The following is a 23,448-nucleotide window of genomic DNA, read 5'->3' as shown; positions in this document are numbered from 1 at the left end:
CCTTACACTCAATAACTGGTTGTGCCATCTTTCGTCGCAGCGGGAAAATAATGCTACAGCAGGAGGATTTGAATATCTGAACAAATATTTTGAATCGCCGCCAGGGGGCAGCTGGAAAAGGTGTTTTCAAGGGTTTTTCTTTATATTTACTAATTTCTACATTGTAGAATAATAGTGAAGACATCAAAACAATGAAATAACACATATGGAATCATGTAGTAACCAAATAAGTGTTAAACAGATTCTTCAAATAGCCACCCTTTGCCTTGATGACAGCTTTGCACACTCTTGGCATTCTCTCAACCAGCTTCATGAGGTAGTCCTCTGGAATGCATTTCAATTAACAGGTGTGCCTTGTTAAAAGTTAATATGTGGAATTTATTTCCTTCTTAATGCATTTGAGCCAATCAGATGTGTTGTGACAAGGTATGGTTGGTATACAGAAGATAGCCCTATTTGGTAAAAGACCAAGTCCATATTATGGCAAGAAAAACTCAAATAAGCAAAGAGAAACGACAGCCCATCATTACTTTAAGACATGAAGGTCAGTAAATCCGGAACATTTCAAGAACTTTGAAAGTTTCTTCAAGTGCAGTTGCAAAAACCATCAAGCGCTATGATGAAACTGGCTCTCATGAGGACCGCCACAGGAAAGGAAGACCCAGAGTTACCTCTGCTGCAGAGGATAAGTTCATTAGAGTTAACAGCCTCAGAAATTGCAGCCCAAATAAATGCTTCACAGAGTTCAAGTAACAGACACATCTCAACACCAATTGTTCAGAGAGGACTGTGTGAATCAGGCCTTCACGGTCGAATTAATGCAAAGAAAGCACTACTAAAGGACACCTATAAAAAGAAGAGACTTCTTGGGCCAAGAAACATAAGCAATGGACATTAGACCGGTGGAAATCTGTCCTTTGGTCTGATGAGTCCAAATTTGAGATTTCTGGTTCCAACCCCTGTGTCTTTGTGAGACGCAGAGTAGGTGAACGGATGATCTCCGCATGTGTGGTTCCCACCATGAAGCATGGAGGAGGAGGTGTGATGGTGTGGGGGTGCTTTGCTGGTGACACTGTCGATTATTTATTTAGAATTCAAGGCATACTTAACCAGCATGGCTACCACAGCATTCTGCAGCGATACGCCATCCCATCTGGTATGCGCTTACTGATACTATCATTTGTTTTTCAACAGGACAATGACCCAACACATCTCCAGGCTGTGTAAGGGCTATTTTACCAAGAAGGAGAGTGATGGAGTGCTGCATCAGATGACCTGGCCTCCACAATCACCCGACCTCAACCCAATTGAGATGGTTTGGGATGAGTTGGACCGCAGAGTGAAGGAAAAGCTCAGCATATGTGGGAAATCCTTCAAGACTGTTTGAAAAGCATTCCAGGCGAAGCTGGTTGAGAGAATGCCAAGAGTGTGCAAAGCTGCCATCAAGGCAATGGGTGGCTACTTTGAAGAATCTCAAATATAAAATATATTTGGATTTGTTTAACACTTTTTAATTTACCTCATGATTCCATATGTGTTATTTAATAATGTCTTCACTATTATTCTACAATGTAGAAAATAATCAAAATAAAGAAAAACCCGGTGTGTCCAAACCTTTGACTGGTACTGTATGTTGAAGGGAAGCAATAGGAATATTTTTTTTAAAAATAATTTCTTATTATACCAAATAAGGCAACACTTTACTTGACAGCCAGTGTCATAACATGTCATGATATGTCATAACAGCTGACATTACTTGTCATAACCTGTCATAATATGGTCATAACACTGTCATGACCCATATATTTACACCTGTTGTGACATACACTGCGTTATTTTATGGTTGGTTAAGACACCTACATAAAAGTGTCAAAACCCACATTTATTCAAATGAGTTTTTTCCCTGCTAAGAAGTTTCCTTTTGTTTGAAAGTTTGTTTCTTAAATCGTTTGTTGATGTTGTTGTAATGAATTCTTTACAGTCATGTTTTTTCATCATATTTTAAATAACTTGTCGAAAATACACTTTATGACACTATCAAGAAGCATTATGACCATCATAATCATATAAGCCTGATAGGCCTATCACGTACAGGCCCTTAATTCAGCCATCAGTCAAAAAGAGGGTGTCTTGTCCTGCTCCTGAAATCTGCTCCTGCATTCATCCCAGTCATCAGCAACAGAGCATTGGGGTAGGTGCATGTCTGACATCAATGTGTGCGCAATTACAATGACAATTGAATATGGTCAATAAAAAAAAAACACGATATAACATAAACATACTGTTGACACGTAGGCTTTGGTGCAATGGAATGTTTTGCCTTGTGTGGTAGGTTTTGTGGATTTTGACACTGTTATGTAAGTGTCATAATCAATGAGTGCAAACTTGAACTTTGTGAATATTCTGTGCAATTTCCAGCATGCATTTACTGTGAACTTTGAGGCTGTACCCTCTTTAAGTTACAGTTTTAACAGTGGCCAAGTAGACTACTGTGGCTATTCGATCATCAAAAACAAATTCCATAACATTTTAACATAGAAATACCATCAAAAACAATGGAGAAAAACGCATTCCATAACATTTTAACATGGAAATAGCTGTTCTATCATTCAGCCTACAGTAGCAGCCAATGTGTGGTGTTCAATGCCTACATTCCATGAGACTTTTGAAAATAATCATGCAGGGCTTGACATTAACCTGTTTTATCCACTTGTCTTTCAGACAAGGAGGTGACTGAAAATGTTGTGTTTGATGCAAGAAACCACTTTGCAAAATAAAAATCATTATTATTTCCATACCAGTATTACAGAGAATCAGACAAATTATGCTACGCTCTGCCTACTGGCTACTTAGCTTATTCAAGACGTCTCAAAATACAACACTTGCCCTTAAGACATAAAAAAAGCTTTTCAAAGATGGCTAGAAATGCACACATTTTGTGCTCTTGTTGGAAGCAAACACTCCCCCATTGTCTAGAAATTAGCTATAACTGGGCTAAATGTGCACACGTGGCTACATGCAGCTCTCACTTTGATCTCAAAACAAGCATATCTACTCGTGACCACTGTCGCCTAAACACAGTCCAGTTCAAAATTAATGGCACAGATCCATATATGGCAAAGGCTATTTGCATATAGGCCTACTGCAGCTCTGATTGGTTATGGCGCACAGGTCTGTGTAGGTCTGTGTAGAGTATAGGCCTGAGTCTAGTGGTGCCTGTCAATGCAATAGAATCCCACTCCAATGCACTCTGCCTACAAGAAAATCTCTTGCACAGTTAGTTTTGCATACTAAATCTTGCAATCTTGTTCGTTTTGTTTCTGTATATTCCATTGAAAGTGGCTAATATTGCATTGATTCGATCACAATTCCCACAGTAGAGCGAAATGTCGATAGTGTTAACTAAAGGGAAAACTGTAGAAAGTTTAGTAAAGTTCAATTTCGTGCTTCTCTGCACAGCTCATATTTCTTCTGCAAGGCAGTCCGAGCCCATGCGCAGCTTAGAGGGAACATTGGTCATAAACAGCCATAAAATAACTACTGTGGTAGGTTATGTGGGTTTTTACACTGTTATGTAGGTGTCATAACCAGCCATAAAATAACGCAATATACAGTATGTCACAACAGGTCTAAATATATGTGCCATGACAGTGTTATGACCATATTGTAATAGGTTATGGGTGTCAAGTAAAGTGTTACCCAAAATAATACAAAACAACCCGCCCATGTATCCTCAGTATTCATAGTATTCTTAGTGCTTGCCAGTGCATTGTGAACTGCTGTAGCGCAGTGGTCTAAGCAGCGCGCTCTGGCTCCGAGCCTCATGAATTCGCTCCCAGTGCTGGGCGATAGTGACCAGCCTGAGCCTACATTAGGCCCACAAGTTAATTGCATTTATTTCAAGAAGTAAAATGAATAGTCTGACAATTTACACATCAAACGAAAGTGTCACAGCTCAACGAAACCGTCTTTGGATAGGCTCAAATGCATAAACATCTTGACAGCTTTATGAAATGAAATATTAAAGACAAACTATACAGGTTTTCAATCACACCAAAGACCAGAACTATATTGACATAATGTAGCCTAACTATCAAATGTGGACGAACATCTGTCAATCAACTGATGGCCCAAATGAGCTCATCAACTCAGCCATGGAAACACAGTAGCCTATTATGGGTTTTCACACCTTTCATTATGTGACATTGGATAGGCTAACGGGTAGCCTACAGAATGTAGCCGATTGGAATATAATCAAATAACAAGGGATCTATTGCAGCTATCGATGGCACTAGATTATCACCATCTGATGTCTCGTTAAACCATCAATACGCGCTAAAATCAACTGTACAGCTGATCTCAATTGCAAGCTCATTACCGCTCCCTAAAAGATTATGTCGGTGTTACCCTTAGTTCTGCTTCCAACCAAATTCTTGCAAAATATGTTTGCACTCTGGTTGGTATTTTAATCGCAACAACTTTTTGAACAGACTAAGGGAGATTTATCTATTTGACAAGCATTCCATAAAATAGAAATAAAGTATTTCTGTAGCAATATACCAGACACTAATGTTGGTGTAGCCAAAAGTGCCAAGCATGGTCATTTCTGTCCATATTTGAAATAAACCTAGTTAATCGGGGTGATTTAATAATCAAACCTATGCCAACAGGGTAGGCCTATTTGTGCACAGCCACGCTAAAGGCAGCGGCCCTAACCGCTAGACCACCCCAGGTCACAATTGAACTTAATTTTGACCTTACAATACACTTGACACTTGTACATCGTAGCCCAGTGGAGACCAATATCTATATTGTGTTATTAAGCTATATAAAACAACGGTTGTGGATGTGTATGGCTGCATTTCAGATACATTTTTGTACATTTGAATGTTGCAGTAATAGGACCTAGGCCTAGCATTTGAGCGAGCGAGCGAAATACAAAATAATTTGGATAGCAAGCCCTGATCCCAATGACTCGACTGCCCCCGCATGGAGAGTAAAATAACTGCTCTTTTTAGGGACTCACAAGGCTCATTTGAATTTCTTGATGCAGCAAGAAAATTCTCTGCGACAAAAGATTGATGAAGTTAAGATCCAACATCTGTAGCTGCAATGACTGCGACCAAACGCTTCCTGAAGTAGTTGATCAGTCTCTCACATCACTGTGGAGGAATTTTGGCCCACACTTCCATGCAGAACAGGGCTCTACAGTGCGACCATTTTACTCGCATATGTTCCTACACTACCGTTCAAAAGTTTGGGGTGACTTAGAAATGTCCTTGTTTTTGAAAGAAAATAACATCAAATTGATCAGAAATACAGTGTAGACATTGTTAATGTTGTAAATGGCTATTGTAGCTGGAAACTGCTGATTTTTTATGGAATATTTAATTAGGCGTACAGAGGCCCATTATTAGCAACTATCAGTCCTGTGTTCCAATTGCACGTTGTGTTTGCTAATCCAAGTTTTTCATTTTAAAAGGCTAATTGATCATTCGAAAACCCTTTTGCAATTATGTTAGCACAGCTGAAAACTGTTGTGCTGATTAAAGAAGTAATAAAACTGGCCTTCTTGAGACTAGTTGAGTATCTGGAGCATCAGCAATTGTGGGTTCGATTACAGGCTCAAAATGGCCAGAAACAAATAACTTTCTTCTGAAACTCGTCAGTCTATTCTTGTTCTGAGAAATTAAGGCTATTCCATGCGAGAAATTGCCAAGAAACTGAAGATCTCGTACAACGCTGTGTACTACTCCCTTCACAGAACAGCACAAACTGGCTCTAACCAGAATAGAAAGAGGAGTGGGAGGCCCCGGTGCACAACTGAGCAAGAGGACAAATACATTAGAGTGTCTAGTTTGAGAAACAGACGCCTCACAGGTCCTCGACTGGCAGCTTCATTAAATAGTACCCGCAAAACTCCAGTCTCAACGTCAACAGTGAAGAGGCTACTCCGGGATGCTGACCTTCTAGGCAGAGTTGCAAAGAAAAAGCCATATCTCAGACTGGCCAATAAAAATAAAAGATTAAGATGGGCAGTCTGAGATATGGCTTTTAAAATAGTCCATTAAAAATCAGCCGTTTCCAGCTACAATAGCCATTTACAACATTAACAATGTTTACATTGTATTTCTGATCAATTTGATGTTATTTTAATGGACAAAAAAAATGTTTTTCTTTCGAAAACAAGGACATTTCTAAGTGACCCCAAACTTTTCAACAGTAGTGTAAATATTTTACTGTGCGACCTGGAATTTTAGTTTAGGAGCACCAGTGCGCCTAGAAAAATTAAAGATTCTAGCTTTAATATCACAAATATTTTTTATTGTGATCCTTAATTTCTTTGTGTGCACCTCTATTTTTCATGTGCTCCTTGTAAAAAAGGTCAGCGTAGAGCCCTGCAGAACTTCTTTAACCCTTTACACTCGTGGGAATTGGCCCATATGGATAGGGCTAAATTGAAAGGTTTCTTATAGAAGAAATATGAAAAGCATATGCATAATCATGGTAGCATTTGAAAGGGAATAGTTTGGAGATAATGGGCAAATTATTAAACCAAACAGTTCACCTGACAAGACTGAATCCAAACATTACACTGTTGACTTTATGTGCATTTTATATTTAATGTACTTTTCGCCACATTTGTTGATAAAGAAATCTGAAAATACTCTGGATACATTCAGTACCATGATAAGAATATTCCTGGAAAATGTGGAGTAGGTGCAACATAAGACCAAAACAATTACAAGGGTTTGAGTGAGAGGACTAACTGGTGTCTCCAAGTGGCCACACACATCTCCAAAGTGTGCACAGTCTCTAATCAATTTCAATGCACTTTTATGACTCAAAGAAAAGTCTTCAACTATAAGGTACTTTTTTGAGCTCTCCTAGCTGTGCCGTTGAGGAACTAGAGCAACTACACTTGAAGTTGTGTGGTCCTCTGTAGAGCATGGCGCTTGTAACGCCAGGGTAGTGGGTTCAATCCCCGGGACCACCCATAAGTAAAAATTGATGCACACATGACTGTAAGTCGCTTTGGATAAAGGCGTCTGCTAAATGGCATTTTATTATTATTATATTATTAAGTTGTTTCATTTGGAACACAACCCTACATCAGTGCCATCACACAATTACACAATTAAAAAAATGTCTATTATAAATCGCAATCTGGGTCAGGTGGGCATGATTTGAAAGCGTGTTCTACTGCCAAGATGACTAGCTAAGTAATAAAATACGATCTTACAGTGTTAGGCTTTCACAAGGCAAAACCCCCAATTGTCCCCATGTTGGGGAATAAAATATTTGAAAGTATATGTTTGAAATATGTCACTGTTCCAAAATCTAAATAAATGTACCTAATGGTAGCGCTCTATTTTTATTTTATTTATTTAACCCTTATTTACCAAGTAAGTTGACTGAGAACACATTCTCATATACAGCAATGACCTGGGGAATGGTTACAGGGGAGAGGAGGGGGGATGAATGAGCCAAATGGAAGCCGGGGATGATTAGGTGGCCATGATGGTATGAGGGCCTGATTGGGAATTTAGCCAGGACACCAGGGTTAACACTCCTACTCTTACGATAAGTGCCATGGGATCTTTAGTGACCACAGAGAGTTAGGACATCCGTTTAACGTCCCATCTGAAAGACAGCACCTTACACAGGGCAATGTCCTGGGGCATTGGGATCATTTTTTTAGACCAGAGACATTGGCCCTCCAACACCACTTCCAGCAGCATCTGGTCTCCCATCCAGGGAGAATGTCAGGCCATCCATCCGTGAGCTGAAGCTGAAGCGCAGCTGGGTCATGCAGCAAGACAATGATCCAAAACACAAGCAAGTCTACATTAGAATGGCTGAAAAGCAACAAATTCAAGGTTCTGGAATGGCCAAGTCAAAGCCTAGACCTAAATCCAATTGAGATGTTGCGGCAGGACCTCCTGAAACGAGAGGTTCATGCTCAAAAACCCACAAATGTCGCTGAGTTAAAGCAGTTCAGCGTGGAAGAGTGGGCCAAAATTCCTCCACAGGGATGTGAGAGACTGATCAACATCTACAGTAAGCGTTTGGTTGCAGTCATTGCAGCTAAAGGTGGCACAACCAGTTATTGAGTGTAAGGGGGCAATTGCTTTTTCACACAGTGGCATTGGGTGTTACATAACTTTGTTAAATAAATGAAATAAGTATCAACATTGTCTTATTTGATCACACAGGTTCCATTTATCTAATATTAGGTTTTGGTTGAAAATCTGATAACATTCAGTGTCATAAATATGCAAAACAATTGAAAATAAGAAAAGGGGGCAAATACTTTTTCAAGGCCTGTTGTTTCTCTCTGGCAAACACTGTAATTATGTCTCGACCCCATATAGGCCTACCGCTCTTCCTGTTTGTCATTTTATTTCATTTTCCCTCATAGCGGAGCTCATATCATTGTTCAAATAAATCCAAGGGTTTTTATCCTTTCTCCCTGACGGAGGTTTTTAATTTCCTGGCCGCCTATCTACGGAGGTTGGGGTGGGAGGAAAATTGTCTGTGGTAAGCCAACTGTCTGACTTGTTGCTTCAGGGCCCTGTGTTGTCGTCTCGTTGCCTGAATGAGCAGCAGCTGCCAGGTTTGGGCGCCATGACAATGAGATCACTGGGTAAACTAACAACAACAAGATAAAAACTGTAAGAGGTTCTCCATACATCGTAGGGTGTGATAAGTCAGTCAACACCATCTAACCATTTTTCGATAACAGACTATGCATGTTTAGACCTACAATGCCTTCAGTTTATTCATATACCTTGACTTATTCCACAGTTTGTTGTGTTACAGCCTGAATTCAAAATGGTTTAAATTGTTTTCTTTTCTTTCATCCATCTACACACAATAATGACAAAGTGAACATATGTTTTTAGACATTTCTGCAAATGTATTGAACATGAAATACAGAAGTATCTCATTTACATACAGTGGGGAGAACAAGTATTTGATACACTGCTGATTTTGCAACTTTCCCTACTTACAAAGCATGTAGAGGTCTGTAATTTTTATCATAGGTACACTTCAACTGTGAGAGACGGAATCTAAAACAAACATCCAGAAAATCACATTGTATGATTTTTAAGTAATTAATTTGCATTTTATTGCATGACATAAGTATTTGATACATCAGAAAAGCAGAACTTAATATTTGGTACAGAAACCTTTGTTTGTAATTACAGAGATCATACCTTTCCTGTAGGTCTTGACCAGGTTTGCACACACTGCAGCAGGGATTTTGGCCAATTCCTCCATACAGACCTTCTCCGGATCCTTCAGGTTTCGGGGCTGTCGCTTGGCAATATCGACTTTCAGCTCCCTCCAAAGATTTTCTATTGGGTTCAGGTCTGGAGACTGGCTAGGCCACTCCAGGACCTTGAGATGCTTCTTACGGAGCCACTCCTTAGTTACCCTGGCTGTGTGTTTCAGGTCGTTGTCATGCTGGAAGACCCAGCCACGACCTATCTTCAATGCTCTTACTGAGGGAAGGAGGTTGTTGGCCAAGATCTCGCGATACATGGCCCCATCCATCCTCCCCTCAATACGGTACAGTCGTCCTGTCCCCTTTGCAGAAAAGCATCCCCAAAGAATGATGTTTCCACCTCCATGCTTCACGGTTGGGATGGTGTTCTTGGGGTTGTACTCATCCTTCTTCTTCCTCCAAACACGGCGAGTGGAGTTTAGACCAAAAAGCTCTATTTTTGTCTCATCAGACCACATGACCTTCTCCCATTCCTCCTCTGGATCATCCAGATGGTCATTGGCAAACTTCAGACGGGCCTGGACATGCGCTGGCTTGAGCAGGGGGACCTTGCGTGCGCTGCAGGATTTTAATCCATGACGGCTTTGTGTGTTACTAATGGTTTTCTTTGAGACTGTGGTCCCAGCTCTCTTCAGGTCATTGACCAGGTACTGCTGTGTAGTTCTGGGCTGATCCCTCACCTTCCTCAACATCATTGATGGCCCACGAGGTGAGATCTTGCATGGAGCCCCAGACCGAAGGTGATTGACCGTCATCTTGAACTTCTTCCATTTTCTAATAATTGCACCAACAGTTGTTGCCTTCTCACCAAGCTGCTTGCCTATTGTCCTGTAGCCCATCCCAGCCTTGTGCAGGTCTACAATTTTATCCCTGATGTCCTTACACAGCTCTCTGGTCTTGGCCATTGTGAAGAGGTTGGAGTCTGTTTGATTGAGTGTGTGGACAGGTGTCTTTTATACAGGTAATGAGTTCAAACAGGTGCAGTTAATACAGGTAATGAGTGGAGAACAGGAGGGCTTCTTAAAGAAAAACTAACAGGTCTGTGAGAGCCGGAATTCTTACTGGTTGGTAGGTGATCAAATACTTATGTCATGCAATAAAATGTAAATTCATTACTTAAAAATCATACAATGTGATTTTCTGGATTTTTGTTTTAGATTCCGTCTCTCACAGTTGAAGTGTACCTATGATAAAACTTACAGACCTCTACATGCTTTGTAAGTAGGAAAACCTGCAAAATCGGCAGTGTATCAAATACTTGTTCTCCCCACTGTAAGTATTCACAACGCTGTCAATACTGTGTAGAAGCACCTTTTGCAGCGATGACAGCTGTGAAACTTTCTGGGTAAGTCTCTAAGAGCTTTCCACACCTGGATTGTGCAACATTTGCTGATTATTTTATCAAAATTCTTCAAGCTCTGTCAAATTTGTTGTTGATCATTGCTAGACAACCATTTTCAGGTCTTGCCATAGATTGTCAAGTAGATTTAAGTCAAACCTCTAACTCGGCCACTCAGGATTGTTCACTGTCTTCTTTGTAAGCAACTCCAGTGTAGATTTGGCCTTGTGTTTTAGGTTATAGTCCTGCTGAAAGGTGAATTCATCTCCCAGTGTCTGGTGGAAAGCAGACTGAACCAGGTTTTCCTCTAGGATTTTGTCTGTGCTTAGCTCCATTACATAGATTTTTTATCCTGAAAAGCTCCCCAGTCCTTAATGATTATAAGCATACCCATAACATGATGCAACCACCAAAGTGTAATGAATAACTTCACCATGCTCAATGGGATGTTTAATGTTTTTTATTTATTTTATTTCACCTTTATTTAACCAGGTAAGCCAGTTGAGAACAAGTTCTCATTTACAACTGCGACCTGGCCAAGATAAAGCAAAGCAGTGCGATAAAAACAACAACACAGAGTTACATATGGGGTAAAAAAAACATAAAGTCAAAAAATACAACAGAAAATATATATACAGTGTGTGCAAATGTAGCAAGTTATGGAGGTAAGGCAATAAATAGGCTATAGTGCAAAATAATTACAATTAATATTAACACTGGAATGCTAGATGTGCAAGAGATTATGTGCAAATAGAGATACTGGGGTGCAAAAGAGCAAAATAAATAACAATATAGGGATGAGGTAGTTGGGTGGGCTAATTTCAGATGGGCTGTGTACAGGTGCAGTGATCGGTAAGGTGCGCTGACAACTGATGCTTAAAGTTAGTGAGGGAGATAAGAGTCTCCAGCTTCAGAGATTTTTGCAATTCGTTCCAGTCATTGGCAGCAGAGAACTGGAAGGAATGGCGGCCAAAGGAGGTGTTGGCTTTGGGAATGACCAGTGAGATATACCTGCTGGAGCGCAGACTACGGGTGGGTGCTGCTATGGTGACCAATGAGCTAAGATAAGGCGGGGATTTGCCTAGCAGTGATTTATAGATGGCCTGGAGCCAGTGGGTTTGACGACGAACATGTAGTGAGGACCAGCCAACAAGAGCGTACAGGTCACAGTGGTGGGTAGTGTATGGGGCTTTGGAGACAAAACGGATGGCACTGTGATAGACTACATCCAATTTGCTGAGTAGAGTGTTGGAGGCTATTTTGTAAATGACATTGCCGAAGTCAAGGATCGGTAGGATAGTCAGTTTTACGAGGGCATGTTTGGCAGCATGAGTGAAGGAGGCTTTGTTGCGAAATAGGAAGCCGATTCTAGATTTAACTTTGGATTGGAGATTCTTAATGTGAGTCTGGAAGGAGAGTTTACAGTCTAACCAGACACCTAGGTATTTGTAGTTGTCCACATACTCTAGGTCAGACCCGTCGAGAGTGGTGATTCTAGTCGGGTGGGCGGGTGCCAGCAGCGTTCGATTGAAGAGCATGCATTTAGTTTTACTAGTGTTTAAGAGCAGTTGGAGGCTACTGAAGGAGTGTTGTATGGCATTGAAGCTCGTTTGGAGGTTTGTTAACACAGTGTCCAATGAAGGGCCAGATGTATACAAAATGGTGTCGTCTGCGTAGAGGTGGATCTGAGAGTCACCAGCAGCAAGAGCGACATCATTGATATACACGGAGAAAAGAGTCGGCCCAAGAATTGAACCCTGTGGCACCCCCATAGAGACTGCCATAGGTCCAGACAACAGGCCTTCCGATTTGACATGTCTGTTTTCTTGTTTTGTTTTTTTCATCTACCAATAGGTGCCCTTCTTTGCGAGGCATTGTAAAAACTCCCTGGTCTTTGTGGTTGAATCTATGATAGAAATTCAATACTCAACTGAGTGATCTTACAGATAATTGTATGTGTGGGTAACTTATTATGTGACTTGTTAAGCAAATTTTTACTCCTGAACTTATTTAGGCTTGCCATAACAAAGGGGTTGAATACTTATTGACTCAAGACATTTCAGCTTTTCATTTGTTATTAATTAGTAAAAAATTCTAAAAGCATAATTCCACTTTGACATTATGGGGTATTGTGTATAGGTGTGAAAACTTTCTGAAGGCATTGTATATGCAATCAATAATGGGGCAATAACGATTTATAATGTTTTCCTTCATTGACAATTCAAGTTGAAAAGTTTTAGTTGACTGACACAGGTCTTTGGCATGAATTTAATAGATTTACTGCTCTCTGACACGTACATTCAGTAGATAAGAAGGGAGTCATTAAGTACATTGTTATCAATCGATTATAATCTTTGACAGTGCTTAAAGGAACAGTGCTACTCGAGCAGTTCTACAAATGTCCCTACTGATGAATGGAGCATCTTCCCCAGACCGTCTCTCCAACCTGAGGGCAGCAGCTGTTCAGAGAGCAGTTACCCGTCACCAGTCTGGTCCTCTACAAACACCCCCACCTCACTCAACATACACACATGCGCTCACACACACATACAGTGCCTTCAGAAAGTATTCAGACCCCTTTAGTTTTTCAACATTTTGTTACGTTACAGCCTTATTCTAAAATGGATTAAATAGCTTATTTTCACCTCATCAATTTACACACAATACCCCATAATGACAAAGCAAAAACTGCTTTTTAGAAATCTTTGCTAATTTATTAAAAATAAAAAACTGAAATATCACATTTACATAAGTATTCAGACCCTTTACTCAATACTTTGTTGAAGCACCTTTGGCAGTGATTACCGCATTGTCTTCTTGGGTATGAAGCTTGGCACACCTATATTTGGAGAGTTTCTCCCATTCATCTCTGCAGATCCTCTCAAGCTCTGTCAGGTTGGATGGGGAGCGTTGCTGCACAGCTATTTTCAGGTCTCTCCAGAGATGTTCGATCGGGTTCATGTCCGGGCTCTAGCTGGACCACTCAAGGACATTGAGACTTGTCCCGAAGCCACTCCTGCATTGTAAAGGCTGTGTGCTTAGGGTCGTTGTCCTGTTGGAAGGTGAACCTTTGCCCCCAGTCTGAGGTCCTGAGCGCTCTGGAGCAGGTTTTCATCAAGGATCTCTCTGTACTTTGCTCCGTTCATCTTTGCCTCGATCCTGACTAGTCTCCCAGTCCCTGCCTCTGAAAAACATGCCCACAGCATGATGCTGCCACCACCATGCTTCACCGTAGGGATGGTGCCAGGTTTCCTCCAGACGTGACTCTTGGCATTCAGGCCAAAGAGTTCAATCTTGGTTTCATCAGACCAGAGAATCTTGTTTCTCATGGTCTGAGAGTCCTTTAGGTGCCTTTTGGCAAACTCCAAGCGGCCTTTCATGTGCCTTTTACTGAGGAGTGGCTTCCGTCTGGCCACTCTACCATAAAGGCCTGATTGGTGGAGTGCTGCAGATATGGTTGTCCTTCTGGAAGGTTCTCCCATCTCCACAGAGGAACTCTGGAGCTCTGTTAGAGTGACCATCAGGTTCTTGGTTACCTCCCTGACCAAGGCCATTCTCCCCCGATTGCTCAGTTTGGCCGGGCGGCCAGCTCTAGGAATAATCTTGGTGGTTCCAAACATTTTCCATTTAAGAATAATGAAGGTCACTGTGTTCTTGGGGACCTTTAATGCAGCAGGATTTTTTTGGTACCCTTCCCCAGATCTGTGCCTCGACACAATCCTGTCTCGACCTCATGGCTTTTGTTCTGACATGCACTGTCAACTGTGGGACCTTATATAGACAGGTGTGTGCCTTTCCAAATCATGTCCAATCAATTGAATTTACCACAGGTGGACTCTAATCAAGTTGTAGAAACATCAAGGATGATCAATGGAAACAGGATGCACCTGAGCTCAATTTCGAGTCTCATAGCAAAGGGTCTGAATACTTATATAAAAATTATTATTATTTGTTTTATATACATTTGCAAAAATTTCTAAAAACATGTTTTCGCTTTGTCATTATGGGGTATTGTGTGTAGATTGATGAGGGAAAAAACCTATTTAATCCATTTTAGAATAAGGCTGTAACGTAACAAAATGTGGAAAAAGTCAAGGGGTCTGAATACTTTCCGAATGCACTGTACATGAAGGCAGGGTAAAGTGACTAGGCATCAGGATAGATAATAATAATAAGAGTACAATAAAGAACAGAGTAGCAGCAGCAAATGATGAGTGTAAAAGTGTGTGTGCGTGTCGGTATGCGTGTGTGGGCGAATGTAGTGTATGTGAGTGGGTTCTGTGCAGCTGAGCTCAATTTCGATTCTCATAGCAAAGGGGCTCAATACTTATGTAAATAAGGTTTTCCTTTTTTTTATTTGAATAAATTTGCAAAGATTTCAAAAAACTGTTTTCTCTTTGTTATTATGGGGTATAGTGTGTAGATTGCCGAGGATTTTTTTGTATTTACTCCATTTTAGAATAAGGCAGTAACATAACAAAATGTGGAAAAGGTCAAGGGGTCTGAATACTTTCTTTAGGCACTGTACACGCACGCACACATGCACACACACACACACACACACACACTGCATGTCACGTGACAGGGCCACAGGAAAAGAACAGGAAACCAAATCAGCATCTCCCCAAATCATCTACGACAAACACACACAATCACAAACACACACACGCACGCAGGCACACATGCACACACACAACCACAAACATTATGACACCTACACAAACAACCACATACACACACAATGAGTCTCTATGGTTACCCCTCAAATTGTTCGATGTCAAGCAGAGGGGTTGAGAGAGCTGGTGGCCGTGTTGGCGCGCACTCAGCTTTCTCACGCTCTCCCTTTCCCTCTCATCCTCTCCTCTCCTCTCCGTGCCCATTTCACAGTCTCTCCCTTTCCCTCTCATCCTCTCCTCTCCTCTCCGTGCCCATTTCACAGTCTCTCCCTTTCCCTGTCTTGCTCTCTCCTGTCTATCCGTTTCCCTTTGTCTTTCTCTATCTCAACCCCCTGAAGGAGTGCTGTCCTCCCCCTGCCCCTTCACGTCAACACCTAATGAGGACATGAAAGGCTTGAGGCCACTCTTCCCAAGTGACTGAGATAATGACAGTATTACACATCCTCCCACTCATTCTCAATGAATGGCTCCTAGTCCACATGGAAGGATACCTCCTAATTAGGTGAAAGGAGGGACCATGCATATTGCTTACCGCCTCTGTTCAAATGCAGTTCTGAAGGATCTGTCATTCAGGTTTTTCTTGGAATGTCATGTTTGTTGATAGCATCATACATAAATATAAACGGTAACACTTTCTATGAATAATTTCTAAATAATGCTTTATAAGCGCATAGCATCATACATAAATATGAACAGTAACACATGAATACCATCTTCATAATGCATTATAAGCACATAGCATCACATATAAATATGAACAGTAACACTTCCTATGAATACCCACTTCATAATGTATTATAAGCACATTTATAACACCTTATGAGCTATGCATCATGCATGACATAGGTGCTAATAACTGCTCATAAGCATATAGATAAACAATGAATAAGCAACTAGATTCATAGGGCATTATGACCAGGCCTTATAAACCAAACTGTATAATGCACTATATGAAAAGAATAAGGACAGAGAGCATCATAGGGCTAGATTTTCATTACTTTACACACCCTGTCTTGCACATCAAACATGAGTGAATGTTTTTATTAGCACATGGAAATGACAAGTCTTGGTCAGCATCAAGGGATTTTAATGGAAATTCTGTGACTAAGTGAGAATTTTTACAAAGAGAGTGTGTGTGTGTGTGTCCACTGTAGGAGTAAGAAGACCCAGTCCTGCATTATTCACACTCACTGTATGCCCTGGGCACTCATCCATGAGTCACTCATATGCACACACACAAACACACACAAACACACACATGCACACATGAAGACTAGGGCCGGGACGACACCAGTATCTAAAAAAAAAACATGACCAAAAAAATTACACGAAGCAGACCAAATTCTTTGCTCCTTTAAAAACCTGCTGTATTTTCAATATTGTGTGCTATAGCTTGGAAAATAAATAAATGTGACTCTGGATGACAACATAATGATGTTTGTTTCCCATTACACTGTTTTGTTTCCTTGCCACGATACTAACGCGTATTGCGATACTGGTATAGTCCCGGCCCTATTGAAGACACACATGAAGACACACATGTGCACACACACATACACACGCACGACACGCATGGCATGTGCAAGCTCCCGCATTGCACGCTTAAACAAAGGGGTGGTGCAAAATAAGAGCCAATCAAAAAGGGGGAGAAGACCACAACTGATGTCTGTGCTGAACACACACATTATATCATCATGACTCTTCACGTTTTGCGTGTTTACAGTTTGGTTCGCCCCCTCACGTTCCCATACCACCCCCCACCCAAACAACACATACCTCAAACAAGGGGGAAAGAACATTGAGTACATACATATAGACCAGGCAGGGTCCAAGCATTCTCAAGCTATTCCAGATGCATGTTTTTCAGCTAGGGAGAGTGAGAGAGTGCTACTAACACATTCCTTGTGTGTGTCTCTCTCTCAAAATGTATTACACTGAACCTCAAAGTGCTCCACATGAAACCAACTCCAGATGAGAGGGGGAGGAGGAGGAGGAGGAGGAGGAGGAGGAGGAGGAGGAGGAGGAGGTTGGAGGAGGAGGAGGAATGGAGGGTGAGGGGTAATAATATTGTGAGGGGCAGCTCCCCAGCTCCACCACTAAAACAGTCCCAACTGTGGAAAAAGGAACCAATATGGTTTGGTCAGGATAACCAGGGGATTTGTTGAGCCTGGATGTGCACGTGATTTATTTTGTAAGGATGGGGATATTGCGTAGAAAGGGGGATTTCACAGACGGATGGGGGAAAGTGCATCAATTGAGAATATTAGATACAACACCATATTTCTAGTAGGGTTAGGCTACTTGATGAACATAATAAACTGTGCATCCTTCCTTCTTTATGCACTCTTTTTGTACTTGACTGCCTAAATCACATACAATGGTCATTGGTCAATTTAATATTATTATGATTATTATTTGAGTGAATTCGGTCTCTCCAGTGCCAATAATTATTTACAATTCTGTAGCTCTTATACTGAACATTGTATAGAACATTGTGCAACTCAGCAAAGTTTTGTCCTGTGAGTGTTTATATATATATATATATATATATATATATATATATATATATATATATATATACACTGAACAAAAATATAAACGCAACATGTAAAATGTTGGTCCCATTTTTCATGACCTGAAAAGTTCCCAGAAATGTTCCAATGTGCACAAAAAGTTTATTTCTCAAAAACATTGTGCACAAATTTGATTACATCCCTGTGAGTGAACATTTATCCTTTGCCAAGATAATACATCCACTGTACAGTTGTGCCATATATCAAGAAGCTGATTAAACAGCATGGTCATTATACAGGTGCACCTTGTGCTGGAGACAATAAAAGGCCACTTGAAAATGTGCAGTTTTGTCACACAACACAATGTCACAGATGTCTCAAGTTTTGTGGGAGTGTGCAATTTGCATGCTGACTGCAGGAATTACCACCAGAGTTGTTGCCAGAGAATTGAATATTTATTTCTCTACCATAAGCCACCTCCAACATCGTTTTAGAGAATTTGTCAGTACGTCCAACCGGCCTCACAACCACAGATCACGTGTATGGCGTTGTGTTGGCGAATGGTTTGGGGATGTCAACGTTGTGAACAGAGTGCCCCATGGTGGCGGTGGGGTTATGGTATGGGCAGGCATAACACGGACATCGAACACAATTGCATTTTATCGATGGAAATTTGAATGCACAAAGATACCGTGACAAGATCCTGAGGCCCATTGTCGTGCCATTCATCCTCCACCATCACCTCATGTTTCAGCATGACAATGCACGGCCCCATGTCGCAAGGATCTGTACACAATTCCTGGATGCTGAAGTTTTTCCAGGGCCTGCATACTCATCAGACATGTCACCCATTGAGCATGTTTGGGATGCTCTGGATCCAAGTGTACAACAGCGTGTTCCAGTTCCCGCCAATATACAGCAACTTCGCACAACCATTGAAGAGGAGTGGGACAACATTCCACAGGCCACAATCAACAGCCTGATCAACTCTATGCGAAGGAGATGTGTCGCTCTGCATGAGGCAAATGGTGGTCACAACAGATACTGACTGGTTTTCTGATCCACGCCCCTACCTGTGACCAACAGACGCATATCTGTATTCCCAGTCATGTGAAATCTATAGATTAGGGCCTCATTTATTTATTTCAATTGACTGATTTCCTTATATGAACTGTAACTCAGTAAAATCTTTTAAATGGTTGCATGTTGCGTTTATATTTTTGTTCAGTATATATATATAGATGTGTAATGGTCAGATCAGCACCATAAATGTTATATTAGCATATTTATCCTCTCAAAACAGAGGTCTTAGATGAGAGTTAGGTAACCAAGTCAATGACATCTAAATACCACCTGTAAATCTCAGGTAAATTAAAAGGTGAAATTTATGATCCATGTCACTTTTTTTGACAACATATGAAATTGTTGACAATATTTGAGTGTTGACAACTTAGGAAAAGGGCATTCTGAACTGACTCACCTATTATTTTCTCCTGGTAGCCCTTTGTGAAGAACTGCATCGCAGTCGCGGCTCTCCACGGAGTTTTGAGAAGTCCCTGTCTTTGCGGGTCTTCTCCGAGCCCACGGATAATAGTGGTGTAGGCAGCTGCCAGACTAGGCAAGCTCATCTCGTTGTCTTCTATACTTCGGGTGCGCTCATGCTTCCAGCTTTCCACGACTGACGACCCTGTGTGCGAACTCGACTCACCGGCAGTCCCTTGACATCCCACATTCCGGGTGTCTTTTTTTACCAAGCCGTCAAAGTGTCCGTTTAGAGAACTTTCGTTTGTTGTCGGTCTACTGTCATCTTGATTGTCGTGACTCTGTTTTGAGCGCTCCATAGTTCAGAATTGACGAGAGGTCCCTTCACTTTCACTTTTTCTCTGTCTTGGAGGATGCGCTTTCCAGTGTTCTCGCTTCGCGGACGCCGCTTTGTTTAGGGTGCACCTACCTAGTACACTGCCGGCAGCTGAACTTGTAAAATTACTTGAAGCACACACGCGTTGGTAGTACCGACTGGCATTATAAATATATAATCCTTGTGCATTTCTATTGGTCGACCATTTTGAGTACGTCACGTTCTGTCAGTGGTAAGCGGATGCAGGACACGCACTCTGCTCGAATTCTGTATGGATCCGAATATGCCCATGCCACAGGTAATCATGATATTCAATATTTAGCTACAGTGGGGAAAAAAGTATTTAGTCAGCCACCAATTGTGCAAGTTCTCCCACTTAAAAAGATGAGAGAGGCCTGTAATGTTCATCATAGGTACACGTCAACTATGACAGACAAAATGAGAAAAAATAATCCAGAAAATCACATTGTAGGATTTTTTATGAATTTATTTGCAAATTATGGTGGAAAATAAGTATTGGGTCAATAACAAAAGTTTCTCAATACTTTGTTATATACCCTTTGTTGGCAATGACACAGGTCAAACGTTTTCTGTAAGTCTTCACAAGGTTTTCACACACTGTTGCTGGTATTTTGGCCCATTCCTCCATGCAGATCTCCTCTAGAGCAGTGATGTTTTGGGGCTGTCGCTGGGCAACACGGACTTTCAACTCCCTCCAAAGATGTTCTATGGGGTTGAGAGCTGGAGACTGGCTAGGCCACTCCAGGACCTTGAAATGCTTCTTACGAAGCCACTCCTTCATTGCCCGGGTGGTGTGTTTGGGATCATTGTCATGCTGAAAGACCCAGCCACGGTTCATATTCAATGCCCTTGCTGATGGAAGGAGGTTTTCACTCAAAATCTCACGATACATGGCCCCATTCATTCTTTCCTTTACACGGATCAGTCGTCCTGGTCCCTTTGCAGAAAAACAGCCCCAAGGCATGATGTTTCCACCCCCATGCTTCACAGTAGGTATGGTGTTCTTTGGATGCAACTCAGCATTCTTTGTCCTCCAAACACGACAAGTTGAGTTTTTACCAAAAAGTTCTATTTTGGTTTCATCTGACCATATGACATTCTCCCAATCCTCTTCTGGATCATCCAAATGCACTCTAGCAAACTTCAGACGGGCCTGGACATGTACTGGCTTAAGCAGGGGGACACGTCTTGCACTGCAGGATTTGAGTCCCTGGCGGCGTAGTGTGTTACTGATGGTAGGCTTTGTTACTTTGGTCCCAGCTCTCTGCAGGTCATTCACTAGGTCCCCCCGTGTGGTTCTGGGATTTTTGCTCACCGTTCTTGTGATCATTTTGACCCCACGGGGTGAGATCTTGCGTCAGATCGAGGGAGATTATCAGTGGTCTTGTATGTCTTCCATTTCCTAATAATTGCTCCCACAGTTGATTTCTTCAAACCAAGCTGCTTACCTATTGCAGATTCAGTCTTCCCAGCCTGGTGCAGGTCTACAATTTTGTTTCTGGTGTCCTTTGACAGCTCTTTGGTCTTGGCCATAGTGGAGTTTGGAGTGTGACTGTTTGAGGTTGTGGACAGGTTTCTTTTATACTGATAACAAGTTCAAACAGGTGCCATTAAAACAGGTAATGAGTGGAGGACAGAGGAGCCTCTTAAAGATGAAGTTACAGGTCTGTGAGAGCCAGAAATCTTGCTTGTTTGTAGGTGACCAAATACTTATTTTCCACCATAATCTGCAAATAAATTCATTAAAAATCCTACAATGTGATTTTCTGGAGAGAAAAAATTCTCCATTTGTCTGTCATAGTTGACGTGTACCTATGACGAAAATTACAGGCCTCTCTCATCTTTTTAAGTGGGAGAACTTGCACAATTGGTGGCTGACTAAATACTTTTTCCCCCACTGTAAGTAAAATATATGCCATCATGTATTCATATAATAAACAACGTTGTCAAATGTAGTCCTAACATCACATGATTCACACGTCAATCTTTGGAAAAGGTGTATATTTCAATATTTCAGTGTGTTTTTCAAAAAAATAAAACAACATTATTTACTTATAGTTAGGAAACCACAGTGGATCACAGGCTACCACACAATTTAGTTTTTGCACTCTGACAAAAGGTACAAACGAATTTGTGTTTTTAGGGTAACAAACAGCTCTGTTGTACAACAGATCAATAAATATATATTTGAAGGCAGAGGCGTAGGCAGAAATTGCTGAGTTACTGGGAATAAGTAAAAGTGGCTGAGCCAACAACAAAGATACCCCGACATATTTAAGAGAAAATGTGTGCAATCACATTGCATCATTTAACACATAACACAGGACAAATGTGACCTAAAAACACCACAAATTTACATTGACAAACAAGCCCTTTATTATTTAAGCAATAAGGCACGAGGGGGTGATATTGGCCAAGGGCTGTTCTTAAACACGACACAATGTGGAGTGCCTGGATACAATCCTTAGCCTGGTATATTGGCCATACACCACAAACCCCTGAGGTGCCTTATTGTTATTATAAACGGGTTACCCACGTAATTAGAACAGTAAAAGTACTTTTTTTGTCATACCCATGGTATATGGTCTGATATACCACGGCTTTCAGCTTACAACAACACCGCTGAAAAAACAGGTTGACTGTCTGAGTCCAACAGTAAACAAACACAATGAAAATACACAACATGTCTATCACCTACTTATTCAGAGAGAGAGAGAGAGAGAGAGAGAGAGAGAGAGAGAGAGAGAGAGAGAGAGAAAGAGAGAGAAATAAAGATTCTACACCAGCAGACAAGTGTAGTGATAAAATGAGAAATATTATAATGTCACAAGCAAGGAAGAATAGAAATACAAAGCCCTGAAAGTGTTTTAATTAATGCACACTTTTAACAAATTAAAACAGCCATACACAATACAATACAAACATGAAATCATCATCATAGCCTAATATCACGGTGGGTATGAATATAGTAGCTCACTTTGAATCAAACAAATATAGGCCTGTCCTACCAAGGCTTGCATGAAAACATTAGACTAAATCATAAATAAACAGCGACTAGTTTACATTTGGATTCATCCTTGTACTTGTCTGCCATAATAGCATAGTAGGTGCTTGTATCACGGGTGATTCAAGCCAGAAAAGAGCCTACTGTAGCTACTGTTGCTAAGATACAGTCATGAATGAATAGACTGTCAATGGAGACACATTCATTTTTATTAGACATCAAACAGCCGACACGTTCACGTCAATTGTCAATTTACTTGTAAGTTTACTATTGCATTTCTGACAATGAACGCCTTCATGAACGTCTATATGACATCTACATGTGCATGCTATTTCCATCTTATAAGATGGAAATGTAAGATCTTATAAGACAACCCTATGCTTAGCATGACTGTCATGGGCAGAGTAATTTAATCAATTTCATTTAATTTAGCTCAAATAGGCCTATCACAAAGAACAGTAACAACTTATTTTTCGTATATATGAGAAAACACATTAGGCTAGTTATAATATGCAGCCACCACTCCTGTGGGGACCTATTTCTAAAATCAATATGGACAGCGCCAGGTGCTGAAAGTTGAGTTGGCTAATTTACTAACAACAAGAGGGCTTTGTTGGAGCCCTATTTAAGAAATAAGAGGTAGGCTTACCTTTTTGACAGATGCAATTATGGTATATTTGTCATTATTTCCCACAATCAGTAATTGGCAGACTCCCACCACGGTGAAGGAAGTGCAGCGGTTCTT

The 23,448-nt window shown here is 41.0% G+C and overlaps 1 protein-coding gene across 1 annotated transcript in view; it reads right to left on the bottom strand.

The window, feature by feature from the left end:
* LOC311103150 (GTP cyclohydrolase 1) overlaps nucleotides 1–19,827 on the bottom strand; it is a 44,465-nt gene extending 24,638 nt beyond the window's left edge. The window contains exon 1 of the mRNA XM_084144700.1: nucleotides 19,301–19,827. Within this exon, the coding sequence (XP_084000826.1) occupies nucleotides 19,301–19,661 (361 nt within the window). The 5' untranslated portion in view covers nucleotides 19,662–19,827. The remainder of the gene's footprint in view (nucleotides 1–19,300) is intronic.
* Nucleotides 19,828–23,448: the final 3,621 nt, after the last annotated feature.

The sequence above is a fragment of the Coregonus lavaretus genome (assembly GCF_964263955.1).
Source record: "Coregonus lavaretus genome assembly, chromosome: 27".
NCBI classification, from domain to species: Eukaryota; Metazoa; Chordata; class Actinopteri; order Salmoniformes; family Salmonidae; genus Coregonus; species Coregonus lavaretus.
Note: the sequence above shows the minus strand (reverse complement) of the source record. Positions and strands in the feature narration are given on the sequence as shown.